The sequence below is a fragment of the Alligator mississippiensis genome, chromosome 9 (genome assembly GCF_030867095.1).
Source record: "Alligator mississippiensis isolate rAllMis1 chromosome 9, rAllMis1, whole genome shotgun sequence".
Lineage (NCBI taxonomy): Eukaryota > Metazoa > Chordata > Crocodylia > Alligatoridae > Alligator > Alligator mississippiensis.
Window position 1 is genome coordinate 4,788,474 of NC_081832.1, and position 13,318 is coordinate 4,801,791.

At 47.2% G+C, this 13,318-nt stretch overlaps 2 protein-coding genes across 4 annotated transcripts in view; one reads left to right on the top strand and one right to left on the bottom strand.

Moving 5' to 3' along the window:
• The first annotated feature begins 30 nt into the window (after positions 1–30).
• Positions 31–9,577, top strand: TCFL5 (transcription factor like 5). 3 transcript variants are annotated; one of them, XM_014609498.3, is made up of 6 exons: positions 1,471–2,478; positions 3,220–3,406; positions 4,081–4,243; positions 5,170–5,413; positions 6,748–6,889; positions 8,591–9,577. In XM_014609498.3, exons 1-6 carry the CDS (start codon positions 1,823–1,825, stop codon positions 8,711–8,713), a joined length of 1,515 nt encoding a protein of 504 aa, XP_014464984.2. In that variant the 5' UTR covers positions 1,471–1,822; the 3' UTR covers positions 8,714–9,577. The 3 variants fall into 3 exon arrangements, with proteins under 3 accessions (XP_059569190.1, XP_014464984.2, XP_019339998.2); XM_019484453.2 differs by having other exon boundaries at positions 1,472–2,478; positions 5,173–5,413; XM_059713207.1 differs by lacking the exons at positions 5,170–5,413; positions 8,591–9,577 and having other exon boundaries at positions 31–2,478; positions 6,748–6,862.
• Positions 9,578–9,715: 138 nt separating this feature from the next.
• Positions 9,716–13,318, bottom strand: part of COL9A3 (collagen type IX alpha 3 chain) — a 57,426-nt gene continuing 53,823 nt past the window's right edge. The window contains exons 31-32 of the mRNA XM_014609490.3: positions 12,060–12,137; positions 9,716–10,737 (exon numbers count right to left, since the gene is read on the bottom strand). Of these exons, the coding sequence (XP_014464976.1) occupies positions 10,562–10,737; positions 12,060–12,137 (254 nt within the window). The 3' untranslated portion in view covers positions 9,716–10,561. The remainder of the gene's footprint in view (positions 10,738–12,059; positions 12,138–13,318) is intronic.

Consider the following 13,318-nt stretch of genomic DNA (forward strand, 5'->3'; position numbering starts at 1 on the left):
AAATTGAGAGGGCGGAGGGGGGCACCGGAGGAATGACACTGGTGGATGCTTCAAACTGCTCCGCCACGGTGTGACACGAGACGGGGCAAAGGGACCTGGGGTCTGACTCTGCCCATGTCCCTTCTTAACATTTGCAATAAGGAAGGATGGTGTTTTGCAAAATAAATCCAATTGGCAACTTTCTAAAATTGTACCCCTTCTGAAAGGTAATTAAGATCTTTCCTCAGGCTTTATTTCCCAGCTGAGCCATCGTTGCAACAGACTCCTGCCGCATTAGGGATAAAGCATCTTCCAGTTCAAACGGGCTAGAGACCAGCTACAGGCTTGTTCCACCTGCTCAAGCACTAACCGGGGAGCCGGGTTGCTCTGTTTAGCCATTTTTGCTAGCTAGACACTGGATAAATGGATGGACACTTTTATGGTGCGGGAACCGCAGGGGTGGCCGGCAGAAATGTAATTGCGTCCATCCTGCCATGCATGCCAGGGTAGCAGGGGCAGGGCTGTGTGGCACCCACCTTGCCATGCATGGCAAGGGGCAGGGCTGTATCGCATCCGTTGTGCATTGCATGCATAAGTAGCAAGGGCAGGGCTGTATTGCATCCATCCTGCCATGCATGGCAGGGGCAGGGCTGTATTGCATCCATCCTGCCATGCATGGCAGGGGCAGGGCTGTATTGCATCCATCCTGCCATGCATGCCAGGGTAGCAAGGGCAGGGCTGTATCGCATCCACCCCTGCAATGCATGGCAAGGGGCAGGGCTGTATCGCATCCGTTGTGCATTGCATGCATAAGTAGCAAGGGCAGGGCTGTACTGCATCCATCCTGCCATGCATGGCAGGGGCAGGGCTGTATTGCATCCATCCTGCCATGCATGCCAGGGTAGCAAGGGCAAGGCTGTATCGCATCCATTGTGCATTGCATGCATAAGTAGCAAGGGCAGGGCTGTACTGCATCCATCCTGCCATGCATGGCAGGGGCAGGGCTGTATCGCATCCATCCTGCCATGCATGCCAGGGTAGCAAGGGCAGGGCTGTATCGCATCCACCCCTGCAATGCATGGCAAGGGGCAGGGCTGTATCGCATCTGTTGTGCATTGCATGCCAGGGTAGCAAGGGCAGGGCTGTACTGCATCCATCCTGCCATGCATGCCAGGGGCAGGGCTGTATCGCATCCATCCTGCCATGCATGCCAGGGTAGCAAGGGCAAGGCTGTATCGCATCCGTTGTGCATTGCATGCATGAGTAGGAAGGGCGGGGCTGTATTGCATCCACGCTGCCACGCATTGCAGGATGGATGCGATACAGCCCTGCCATACGTGCGAGGGTAGCAAGGGCAGGGCTGTATCGCATCCACCCGGCAGCGCGTGGCAGGGCTGCCGGGTGCAGGGTCGGACCCGGCCCCTTCCCTCCCCGCGCCGGCGCCGCTGGCCGCGGCCGGGAGCCGTTTCGCGGCGCACGTCTGTTGGCTCCCGCAGCCTCGCGGCGCGCGGCCCCTGCCCGACGCGGCTCCGCTTGGCTGCGTGTGTCGCCCCGCGGCGCCGCTGCTTGCCGGCCCGGCCCGGGGCTGCCCGCGCCCTCCCTCCCTCCGTGCCGGGCCCGGGCCCGGGTCGCGGCGCCGCGGAAGACCCGCGCGGCGGCGGTTGCCCGCGCCGGGAGGCGGTTGGAGCGGGGCCGGCCCCGAGCATCCCCCCAGGGGCATCCCCCGCCCGGCCCCGGGCAGCTGCTTGGCCCCAGGGCTCCCCGGGGCGGCACACAACCAACCCCCGAGCCCCCCGCTCTGCCACGGCATCCATCACTACCCGGCGACCGCCGTCCCCAAACCATGTCGGGGCCCGGCGCCAAAGGGCGTCCAGCTCTCCTCTCCCCGGCGACGGGGCCCGAAGGCCCCTTGGGCGAGCACAACATGAGCTTCACCACCACGGACCTCAACCTGGTGGAGATGACGGAGATCGAGTACACCCAGCTGCAGCACATCCTCTACTCGCACATGGAGGCGCAAGCCAACGAAGGGGACACGGACGCCAGGCTCAATTCGGCGCTCTTCTCGGCGTGCGAAGCCGCTCCGCACCAGCCCGCGGCGAGCGCCGGTCCCTCCGGCTATTCCTCCGCCAACCCGGCGGTGTACCCGGCGGTTTGCCAGTCGGGCTTGGCGCCCGAGAGCGGTGGCACGGGGGCAAACCAGTGCTTGGGTCATGTGGACTTTCAGGAGCTCCGAATGATGCTGCTGAGCGAGTCCAATCTCCCCGCCGGCCAAGGAGATAAAACGCCCAACGCTAGCCGCGTAGACGTCGCGGGGCACGGTTTAGCGAGGGTGAAACACGGCGAAAAAGAAAACGTCCTTCCTGACCGTTCGCCGCCGGCTCCTGAGCCGCGATCGAAATCCGCCGTCCGCGTCCGGCTGGAAGACCGGTTCAACAGCATCCGGGCGGAAAACCCGAGGTGTCAGGAGCCCCAAGAACCTGGAGCGACTCTTAACAAGTGTGTTATAACTCGCTTTACTTTGGTATATGGTGACACTAACTGTTTTCATAGAGTTCGAATCACTCCGGAAATTCAAGTGTACGAACGGCAGCTTTTTAAAAATATATTTAAATTGATTAACGGTGCGTTTAGGACCAAATTAATGTCTGCTGGAACTGGACAGGACTCCTGTTGACCCCGAGCCGTGCCCGCTCATGCTGTAGTCTGAATTGGTTTAGTTGTGCGCACAGTACATCGACTCGGTTACTTTTGCAATAAATACAGGAAATGGCTGGTTTTTCAGCTTTATTTTTAAAGCTAAAAATAAAGCTAAAGGCCTAGAGTGAGACCTGTCACATTTTGCTGCTTCTAGCAAAAGTATCCTCGGTTTCACAGCTGATGAATAAAAGCGTGGGGGAAATCGTCTAGTGTAATCTGGAAGGGCCTGATCCGAGCAGAGCCCGCACGCCTGCCCCTGAGCAGCATCGGGTCCTGAAACTTTGTGCTCTAGAGAGCAGACAGAAATACATTTTGCAAAGCCGAGCCGTCACTTGAGCGTACCAAATCAAACAGCGTATGAAGCTGATCTTTACTTGTCCTTGAAAAGGGAGTGAGGGTCATAGCTCTTCGTGATCGTAGGTCTACGCAGTAAGTGGCAGTGACTTATGACTCGCTAGAGGAGTATGTCGCTGTCGTTTTCTGCAGTTGTGTCTTGAAGTAAGCTGGTTTGTTTTAATTTTTGTGTGTGTGTGTGTGTAGTTTAGTAACGCTGATTCGTCAGCCGTCGGAGCTGATGGGGGTTCCTCTTCACCAGCAGCCAAACAAATGTACGACGTTGGTGAAAAATAAGACCACTGCTACAACGACTGCCCTGCAGTTTGCATATCCGTTATTTACCATGAATGCGAGTTCTAGTACTGGAAACGCCAACCCTTCGCAAACACAGGTAGGTGGTCTTTCCCCCCCCCCCCCCGATACTTGTAAGCCTGCTGATTTTCAGTATTCACATTATTCTGCATCTTATTTAATTTCTTGTAGGATTTATATAAACTGAGTCTGATAGGTAACCATTTTAAGTTGGAAATAGCGTGTTTCGAAAGTGACGTAAGCAGCTGTGTTCAGAGGGACGTGTATTTAACCTTTATGCTTCATCTTCAAAAGTATTCAGTCCAGACGACCAAGTGAGAATCGCACCGCGTGCGAAAACTGGCCTAGCTAGAATGACCATTAGATTTCTTATCAAAAGGGCATTTCTGTTTATTCAGTCAAAGCACCGTCGTCCCTCATGCCTACATGGGCAACAGCAAGCAGCTGTTTACAAGAGTTTTCTCTTGGTTCCCTCTTCTGATTTCCTTTTGGCAAAAAAAAAAAATGTCATTTGATTTTCTTACAGTTGCTACAAGCCAAGTCTAATAACTCAAATTGACATGCAGGAAATGTCCTAAGTGCAGTAGTAAAACCGCACAGTCTGAATGGTGAAATGGCATGAACTGCAGTGCAGAAAAAAAAAGCAGTTTATTAATTTTAGCTCACTGTCTCATGGGTCAACACCTAATGTCAGCATCAGAAGACCAAAGGTCATGTCCTCTTTTCTCTTAACATGTCCTGATTCTTTTCTAGAGCTCGGGGGCATCTTGTACTACCGTGGAAGCTGCAAAACACCAAGACCTCGGATTACCTAGGGCTTTTTCTTTCTGTTATCATCAGGAAATCGAATCCACTAAACAGACAGTAGGTGCAAGGAATAAAGCTTTGCCTGAGCAAGTTTGGATTAAAGTTGGAGGTAAATTATTTAGGTTTTGAGTATTGTGCTTTCTGTGCGCCTAAACTTCCAATGATATTTTTGTTCTGATTTAACGATTTTATTTTTCTGGGCTTAATGTGTTTTTACTGAGTTGGCACGATGAAACCTGATGACATTGCCCACCGTTCGCTTATTCTGTAGAAAATGTGAGACGAGGTTTTCAAAAGTGCCCGACAACTAAAACTGTGGCGAGGCTTTCAAAGTGGCTGTCTGCTAAGTAGCTTGTAATGAGAAGAGTTGAAACTGTAGAGGACTTTTAAAAATCTGTTCCTTTTTAAGTAGCCTGTTTTGAATGTAACGTTATACCAAGAATTAGTGCAGCCAGCCCAGTTTGTACCCCTGTAGACCGTGGGACTATGAATACCTGAATGAACACCCACCTAATTGTCATTATTTCTGCAAGTTCCTCCCCATATACCAAATTTGCAGGCATTTTGGAGGTGGTAGGGGGCAGGTGGGAATAATTGCAGCTAGGCTGTTATGGAAACATGGTAGTTTTTTTAGCTCTGGGCCTCTGTCTCTGTCCCTCTGTTTCTGACCTCCAGCGATGTCTAGAGACCTGCAGGACATCCCTTTTTACCTTTTGAATATGAAGTTGGAAATGCTAGTTACCTCATTCATTCACACTTGGAATTCAGCAGGCATTTGCATTTTGAAAATATGAAATATAAATGCTGTCCTTTTTCTAATAAATGTATATAGATAGCGATTCAGTAACATTATCAGTGTCATTGTCCGTATAAACTAACTGAGAATAAGTTATAATCGCCGAGGCCTCATTTTCTGATAGTAGTCTCAATTTAGTCCCGTCAGAATCAAATGTGAAAAATAAGGTTGCATCTAAATGATGATAGAGTGGGAGAATCAGAAATAAAGTTTTGCTTTTCCCTCCTTGTTTTGCAAAGAAGAAGCTTTATGCAAACAAGCAATAAATAAAAGAAGTCGCAGTCGGCTACGCCAGTTGGACACAAATGCAGACCGCAAACCCCTTGGTGAAATTCAGAATATGTGTGATAGCCAAAATACTACATCTGCTCAGGGTAGTTGGCAGGCAGCACAGTCAAATTCAAGCGTTCAGGCCCAAAATGGAACGCAGGGAGGAATCTCTCAGCGGCGGGAGAGACATAACCGCATGGAAAGAGACAGAAGGTAACTTCTCTCGTTAAGCGCAGAGCTGCAATACCAAATATTTTGGAAGTGTGAATGAAGTTCAGCATTCTTAAAAGACTGATTTTATAATAAGAGAGTAGTTGGAGACGTTTTGCTTCATTTGTCATCTGGAGCAAATAGCGTTCCTTGGGTGAAATACGTGGCATGCTCTTGGAAGCAAGTAAGGACATTTTCAAAGTCTTTTTATATTGTTGAGTCTAATACATTTGTAAGACAATCCACAATGTTTAATAACATCTTTCAGAGGATAGCCGTTTTATAACAATTGAGTATAATTCAAATCTGTAGCTGGCAGGTGTATAATCATGATCTACATCTCATGTCAGTCATTTAAAAATATGTATCTGTCTTCCCATAAACCAATTTATTGGCTCTTCGCAGCTGATTAATGACAATTGCAAAAGACTTGTATCATTATGGTTGAACTGGATTTAGAAATTTCCTAAGATGATAATTAATCAGATTCTGACTCCAAGCTCCCTTTTGCATGGTTTTTGGAAAGTTGGCCTGTAAGGAAAGCTGGCATAATGGTCAGCCAAAAAAGCTGGCTTTTTTTTGTTGACTTTATCCCATCTTCTCTGCATCGTTCTCGGGCCTGCCAAGGGTATGACATGCTTTACTGATCCTTGTCTTAGCGGAGTGGCCTAAGGAGGACCACTTCAGCTGACACGATCCTTTACGATGCTCTGGGTTGCACTGGGAGACTTCAGCCACTTTCGGAATGGAAAGTGCCCTGATCCAGCTTTTAGCTTGGTAGCTGGGGGGAAGTGGGGGTGTCCTTGCGGGACGTGGGTGTAAGTCCCTGCAGGCAGAGGAAAGAATTGAGGTGCAATTTCATACTTTCTGGGGAAGCTCTCTAGGCACTAAGGGTGCTTGTAGACATGCCCGGAGGCTGCTGCAAGGCGCTGTAATTGCAGCACGTCAGAGCAGACTCGATTAATCTGCATCCCTGTGCTTCAAGATGTGCGTGGGGGGGCACTTTAAAGCTCGTTTGATGAGCTTTTGTTAAAGCACCCCCGCTGCCACTTTGACGCACAGGGATGCTGATAGACAAGGCGCTGTGGCACTTTAGTTAGAGCAGCTCTCGGAGCCCCCCTACCCCCACAGCGCTTGTAAAAATGCCCTAGGATGTTGTGCGTACTAAGGAACCACTGTCATCCTTGGTTGTGGTTTAGATTAAGAGGGGCCAGTTCTTTGAAAGAAAGTGTGTAAAGCCTAAGGGAGAAGTTTGTGGCTTAAGATGACCACTGTGTAGGATCTGTATAAGCTATTTGAATAATTTGCTAAATTTATCATTTTGAATGTGGCTCTAGGCGCAGAATCCGGATTTGCTGTGATGAATTGAATTTTCTCGTTCCCTTCTGCACCGCTGATACCGATAAGGCAACGACCCTACAGTGGACAACAGCATTTCTGAAGTACATTCAAGAAAGGCATGGGGATTCTCTGAAAAAGGTCTGTATCCCACAATCCAATTTTAGGTTTTTTAGTGGGGTTGTTAAAAATATTTTACTTAAAAAAACTATAACGATATCACTAAAAGTGCATGAAACATTTCTGCTGGACTTGACTTTGCCACTCGAAAGAAATACCATTTAATTTACCTTTTTTTCCGATTCAGTTTTAATAGGCATTATGAAAAAGCTTTCCTGACTTGAGCTCCTGCTGTGTGCTACATCGAACCATTCAGACCAAACAAAGTTTGGCTTGGGGGGCTTGGCACATACGCGGTTTATGCCGCTCCAGATGTGTTTGCGATGTCCCAATGTATGCGCAGATACGTTCAAGCCGGATGGGCAATTGGTGCTTTCTCTGTGCTGGTCTCATAACTCAGCCAACCCCGGGGGCACTCACGGAGCCAAAGCGTATTTTAACCCTTGCAGCAGCAGGACATTGTCCGCCGTTGTCCCCTTGCTTTACTTGTGAAAGGTTAAGGTCCTAGGCTGTGTGACGGAATCAACCATGTCGTTTTAATAATAGGTTAGACATGGTTCAGGAGAAATGATTTAGATGGGCTTGATCCTGCCTCTGGCAGGGGGCTGGACCAGAACCTCCAGGGCTCGGGACAGACATTACACATAAACTGGTTTAAGTGATCAGAAACTGGTTAAACCTGTAACAGAACAGATGTTCAGGGCACATAAACCAGTTTGAAAACGGCTGAAACCGGTTTGAGAGAAACCTGGTTGAATGTAGTATCAGGCTTAACTGATTTGGGGGAACGCCTGTTCATCGGGGTGCCCCAAGGGAAGACAAGGTCGAACGGTCACAAACTCCTCCAAGACCATTTTAGGCTGGACATAAGGACAAACTTCTTTACTGTCCCAGTCCCCAAGGCCTGGAATAGACTTCCTCCGGAGGTGGTGCACGCTCCTACTCTGGCCTCTTAAGAAACATTTGGACACTTATCTTGCTGGGATCCTTTGACCCTAGCTGACATCCTGCTCTTTGGGCAGATGACTCAATGCTCTTCCGAGGTCCCTTCCAGCCCTAATGCCTATGAAATCTATGAAACCGGCTTATGCGATGTCTGTCCCAGACCCAGAGGTCCCTCCCAGCCCTGCTTTTCTGCGAGTCTGTGAACTGATTCACCAGGCACGGGGACCACGTGTACTAATATGCAGAAGGTTTGGGGGCCGCTGCAAAGGCTTCTCTAATAACAAGGCTCTTGTTGAGGTGGTAAAAAGCTGTGGCCTCTGGTACTAGCAGCGTCTCGGGAACCTCAGCTCAGTTCAACCGCTTGGCAGAGTGGTCCTGTTCCCTACAAGACACCCTTGTACTCAGCCGTGAGCTGGTGCACCTGCCACACCGTTATCATCACAGTCCTTGAGCGTTGTTATCCCGCTGCCCCTGCAGAATATTACCTGCATGGTTGCAGATGAAAAAATTTAGGCAGAGGGAGGCTGAGTCCCAGATCCTCAGCAGTATTTGTGTGTCTTGACTCCCTTTGGAGAGTCAAGTGGGAGTCAGGTGCCTAGATACCACTGGCTGTCTAACCCTAAGACGTCTGTGGCAAAGTAGGACATAAGAAACAAGTTTCCCAAAGACCTTTCGGCTATACTCCGATTCCAGCATTTGCCCAATAGTATTGTAATAACATTTTTCTTATTTTTTTCATTAAACGTGATAGTAATCCCTTTCTGTTTTTGATTCTAGGAATTTGAGACGGTGTTCTGTGGTAAAACAGGCAGAAGACTAAAACTGACAAGACCCGACTCCCTAGTAACATGTCCAGTGCAGGAAAATGTGCAGAACAGTACAACTGTGGAGAGCAAATAGTATCAATTCCCAGCATTTTGTGGGAAAGATGGATACCTAATAACTTTGCATATTTTTTTCTGTGTTCACATGCCGGACTTCATCTCCCGTGGCTAATTTGAATTGATAGTATTCAAGAGTGACTTGAAAAATACAGTTTGTAAGAATACATAAATAGAACATTAAAGAAAATATTCTTTATTCAAAATGGAAAGATACCAACAATATTTATTTATCAGTGCCCTCTTAGAGAGGTGTGGGACCGCAGGCAACAAGGAAATGTCATGACAGCTACTAAATATTTTCCCCATTAGCTATCAAAAAAAATCCATTAGATTTTTTTTTTTTAACATGATATAGTTAGAAAGGTTATGGAACATCCATTTTCTTATTGCATGTATTCAGTCATGAAGGAGCATGCCTATTAAATTATAAAGATGCCATTATAATGCTCGTTTTGTTATTGGAACAGTGAGAAAATGAAATGATTTTTGATTGCACAATAATTACATAACTTGCACATGCTATTGTATGTACTGGAGAGCAGATTGCCAAGCATATAAAAATGTATATCTCATAGAATTAAAATGCCATGCAATGCTATTTGCATTATTTAAATATGGCACTGTTTTAAATAGTTTTGCACAACCTGTCCAACAAGTTCTTGTATTGTTGCTTTAGTCCAAAAGTGGTATATTGTAAACAGCGAATGATTTAAATGTACAAAATACTTTCATATTAAAGACTGGTAATGGTGCTACTTGTTAATAAGCTGCAACATGTAGGACAGAAATTGATATAGTTTGTGCCCTGAAAGTGGATGATGCTAACAGGTTTATAGTACACAAAAGTCACCCCAAAATAAATACTGTTGTAAATCACGGATACGTACAATTTTGCAGCAATTTATTTCCAAATAATTCTAAAGGGGAAGATGGAGTTAAGCAGAACAGGGTTCAGTATATATATATATATATATATATATATATATATATATAATGACAGTTACAACATCACCCAAAAAAAGGTTAAAAAAAATCCTTTTATTTTTACAACAGTTCATACAGTAATTTTGGCTTGCCTTTAGAAGAGCATCCTTTTTTTCTCTTGGGATTTCTTTCACAAATGCTGTGCAAATAGCTGAAGTAGAGGTTGTGAAAATGCTGTTACTGAATATCCTTTATTATAACATGGAACTATACAGAAAATCTCCCTTGTAAATTATAATATATACATTACACCCCTTGCAGGCGTAGACTGCAAGAAGTTTAATATTTACTAGCCATGGCAAATGATTGAGGTATGGTCTGATGTCACGGTGGACAACGAATATACATGGGCAATGATCTTCGCTTAGACCCAAGTCTTCCGAGGTACTCAAGCTCTCAGTCTCCTATAGCTCTCGGTAGGAGGTAGGTACCCAAGTATCTTTGAGAATCGGGGTCTTATTGCTGTACCCTGCACTACTGAAGTCAATGGGAGCAGCACCACCGAAAGCAATGAGCGCTGGCTCAAGCCTTCACTCAAAATTGCCACAAGCCTTAGTACAATGAGGGAGCGGATGGTAAAAGGAACAGCGCTTTCTCCTGCAGGTCTGTCCAGCACGGGGACAGGGAAGGTGAGGTGGTTTTGCCATAAACATTCTAGATAATAATTGGGGGAAATACTTCTTTAATACCTTTCTAGTAAAGATTTTCACGTGATGCTTTTTTTTTCACAGAACTGAAATACTGTGGCAAAGTCTCCACTTTATTCATTTTACTAGAAGGAACCTCTGTCCATTTATCACTAGGAGGCTCCTCTCTGGCTTCATACAATGCACTGGTTACTTAAATATTCAGTCACTTCTCCACTTCTTTCAATGCTGGTTTATGACTTTTTGGAAGTCGACGCTCCAACAGCTCCCATGCAGGCAGACGTATCGCATATTCCTGGAGTCCCCTGAGCCCCAATTGCACCAGGCACTCCAGGATCCCCTGGGAGACCGGGGTCTCCTTGAGCACCATCCCGACCATCTTTACTGATTCCTGAAACACCAGGTGGTCCTTAAAGGAGAGAAAGAAAAACAGATTTAGCATGAAACACTGCCTTTTATTTAGAGGCAAAATTAAAACTGGGAGATGGGGGCTTACAGGCTGTATCTGCGCTACAGGTCACTAAGAACATGGGTCATCAAGGCTCTCCTGTCCTGGGTAGGTGTACTGCTTACTGGGCTAGAGGGGCTTTTTGATTATAATTTAGTTATACCCACTGGGCTTTTCATTTAATTTTTCAGCCACACTTCTTGGAGCTTATGCTGCCTGCCTATACGCCCACAGCAGCATGAACAGACATTAAAAGTCTTCTGGGTAGTCTGCAATTGCATCTGAGCATGCAGCATCCTCCGCTGGACCGGCTGAAACTATAACCATCTCACGTGCATGCATTTAGCCATGTACGTTGGTGTCAGGCCATCATGTGAAGCAAAGCAGAGTGCCACTGCATGAGTTAGGCACCTAAAAACTGCATTATCTTCACACATCTTCTTAGAAGCGACTTGGAAACCTGCCTTTGATTCTCCTGTTTGGACATCACTTGCACAACTTGGGATCTGTTCAGTGTAGCTCCTCGGGAGTGAGGCTGGGTGAGGATGCTAGAACTGATAATGATGGCTTACGACATCTACTTATATTCCTGGCTGTATCCAGTGCTGGTGCAAATAGTTACGCCTAGACCGTGGGTGCAGGCCCACTGGGAACTACCACCCCCCTCTATGGTCAGAGGGAGGGTGACAACTACTGCTTTTTGGGAGAACAAATGACAACAGGAACAGGAGCGGAGGTTACAGCTTGCTAACCAGGGAGCGGGGCAGGGAACACCATGCGCTGAACTCCAGCAGCATCCACTGTTCCCTAAAGGCAAGGGGAAGGAAGACAGCCCTGCAATCTGCCCAGCACAGCTGGGATCCCAGTAGCAGCTTGAACCAGAGACTCCCCAGCTAAGACCCATAAAGCATTAGTTAGATGAGCTAAGGTCTGAACCCATTCCTAGTCAGGGGTTGGAAGGAACTGAGAAAGCTGAACAGCCACATCCCTAAAACACTGAGGAATGGGAGAGAGGCACGGGAGGGCCAAGGACCACTCCAGCAGGCCGCGCTGGCTGGGTACCACCGGGATTATGCAGCAGTCACTCAAGGGAGATGCATAGTAGTTGTGGGGAGAAAAAAATCCATATACACCACACACTACATGGTCCCCCGATAGCCTTTATTTTGACCCAGAGCGATTGCTGCCTCCTTGATTAACAGTGTAGTAGGCTGGGACTTTCCAAGTGGGTACTGTCATTATCTGGGTGTTTAACAGTTTGGTTAAATGCTGCATCAACTTACCTTGAAGTCCTTGATCTCCATCAGGCCCATCAACGCCTTGGCCAGTAGCTCCTTTGTCTCCCCTGTCACCAGGGTCACCTGCAGGGATGCACATTTTCATTTAATTCAGACATTGCTGATTTCAATCCGGTTTGCCCTCGTACCCTGCACCCTGTTACCAGATTTAGAGTTTGTGTGCAAGCATTTCCTTCCTTCGCTGCATGAGATGCCTCCCCTCCCCCCACTTTCTTACAACTATCTGCATCTCCGTCTCCTGTGTTCGCACTGCTGGAACTATTACCAGCCAAACAAAGTTCTTAAATGCTCTGTACTTATAAAAGGCAGACTTTCAAAGACACCTGCATCTTCAAAAAAAAAAAGAAAAAAGAAGGAAGGTCCATTGACTTAAATACGAGTTAGGTGCTTTGGGACAGTCCCACGGGTGATAGTGCCCAATCATAACTTTAAGTGGCTAAATATCTTTAAAAGGCAATTTAAAAGTCCTAAATCTGCTGGTAATCATATATCTTAACATGTATATATGGCATATTTGAACAGATAACTGTCGGATCTACGTGCGTGCCAAATGTATCACCCGCTGTCCCAGTGCACTTCGAACGGGCAAGGGCAGAAAAGGGAAAATTACATTTTTGCAGGAGCAAATGCTTCAGCGTGCTGCCCCCTGGCGTTTCATTCCTCTCCTAGAGCACCTGCCAGGACAAGCAGGAGCCTGAAAAGCTTCAAAGGCTGGATTTGCTTTCAGCTGTTGCAACCCATTAGCCAACTGACTACTATTAACTGTCAGGCACAGGTTGGTAGCAATAAAACTCCAAGCTTTGCACATTTGCTGATAGGAAAGCTGGAGAATCAGACCCTGAGTAGGCTTGAGAAGCAAGATACTTCACCAGCATCTTTTTTCCCACGCTTTGTCCTAACTCATACTCTTCATTTTGGTTGTTCGAGAGAGAGAAAAAGGCTTGATGGCTCATGACAAAAACATATAGGAAGAACGGCTCTGCATCTGCCACTGGACACAACAGGTCAGTGCCAACGTCTCTGGTCTGGAGGGTTTGCAGTCTCTACGTGCAGGGCAGGACCCTAGAGATGGGTGCGAGTCATTTGAACAGACAATGTGGAGTAAAATGCTCCGGACTAGCACTGGCATTTGCATCTCAGTGAGCGTCATGCTAGTGGCGCGAGGCCAGGCAAAGCAGTAGCACAGAATCAGAGAAGCAGCTCTTCATCCTCTCCTGCAAGGAGCGATAGGAGACCATCTGTTT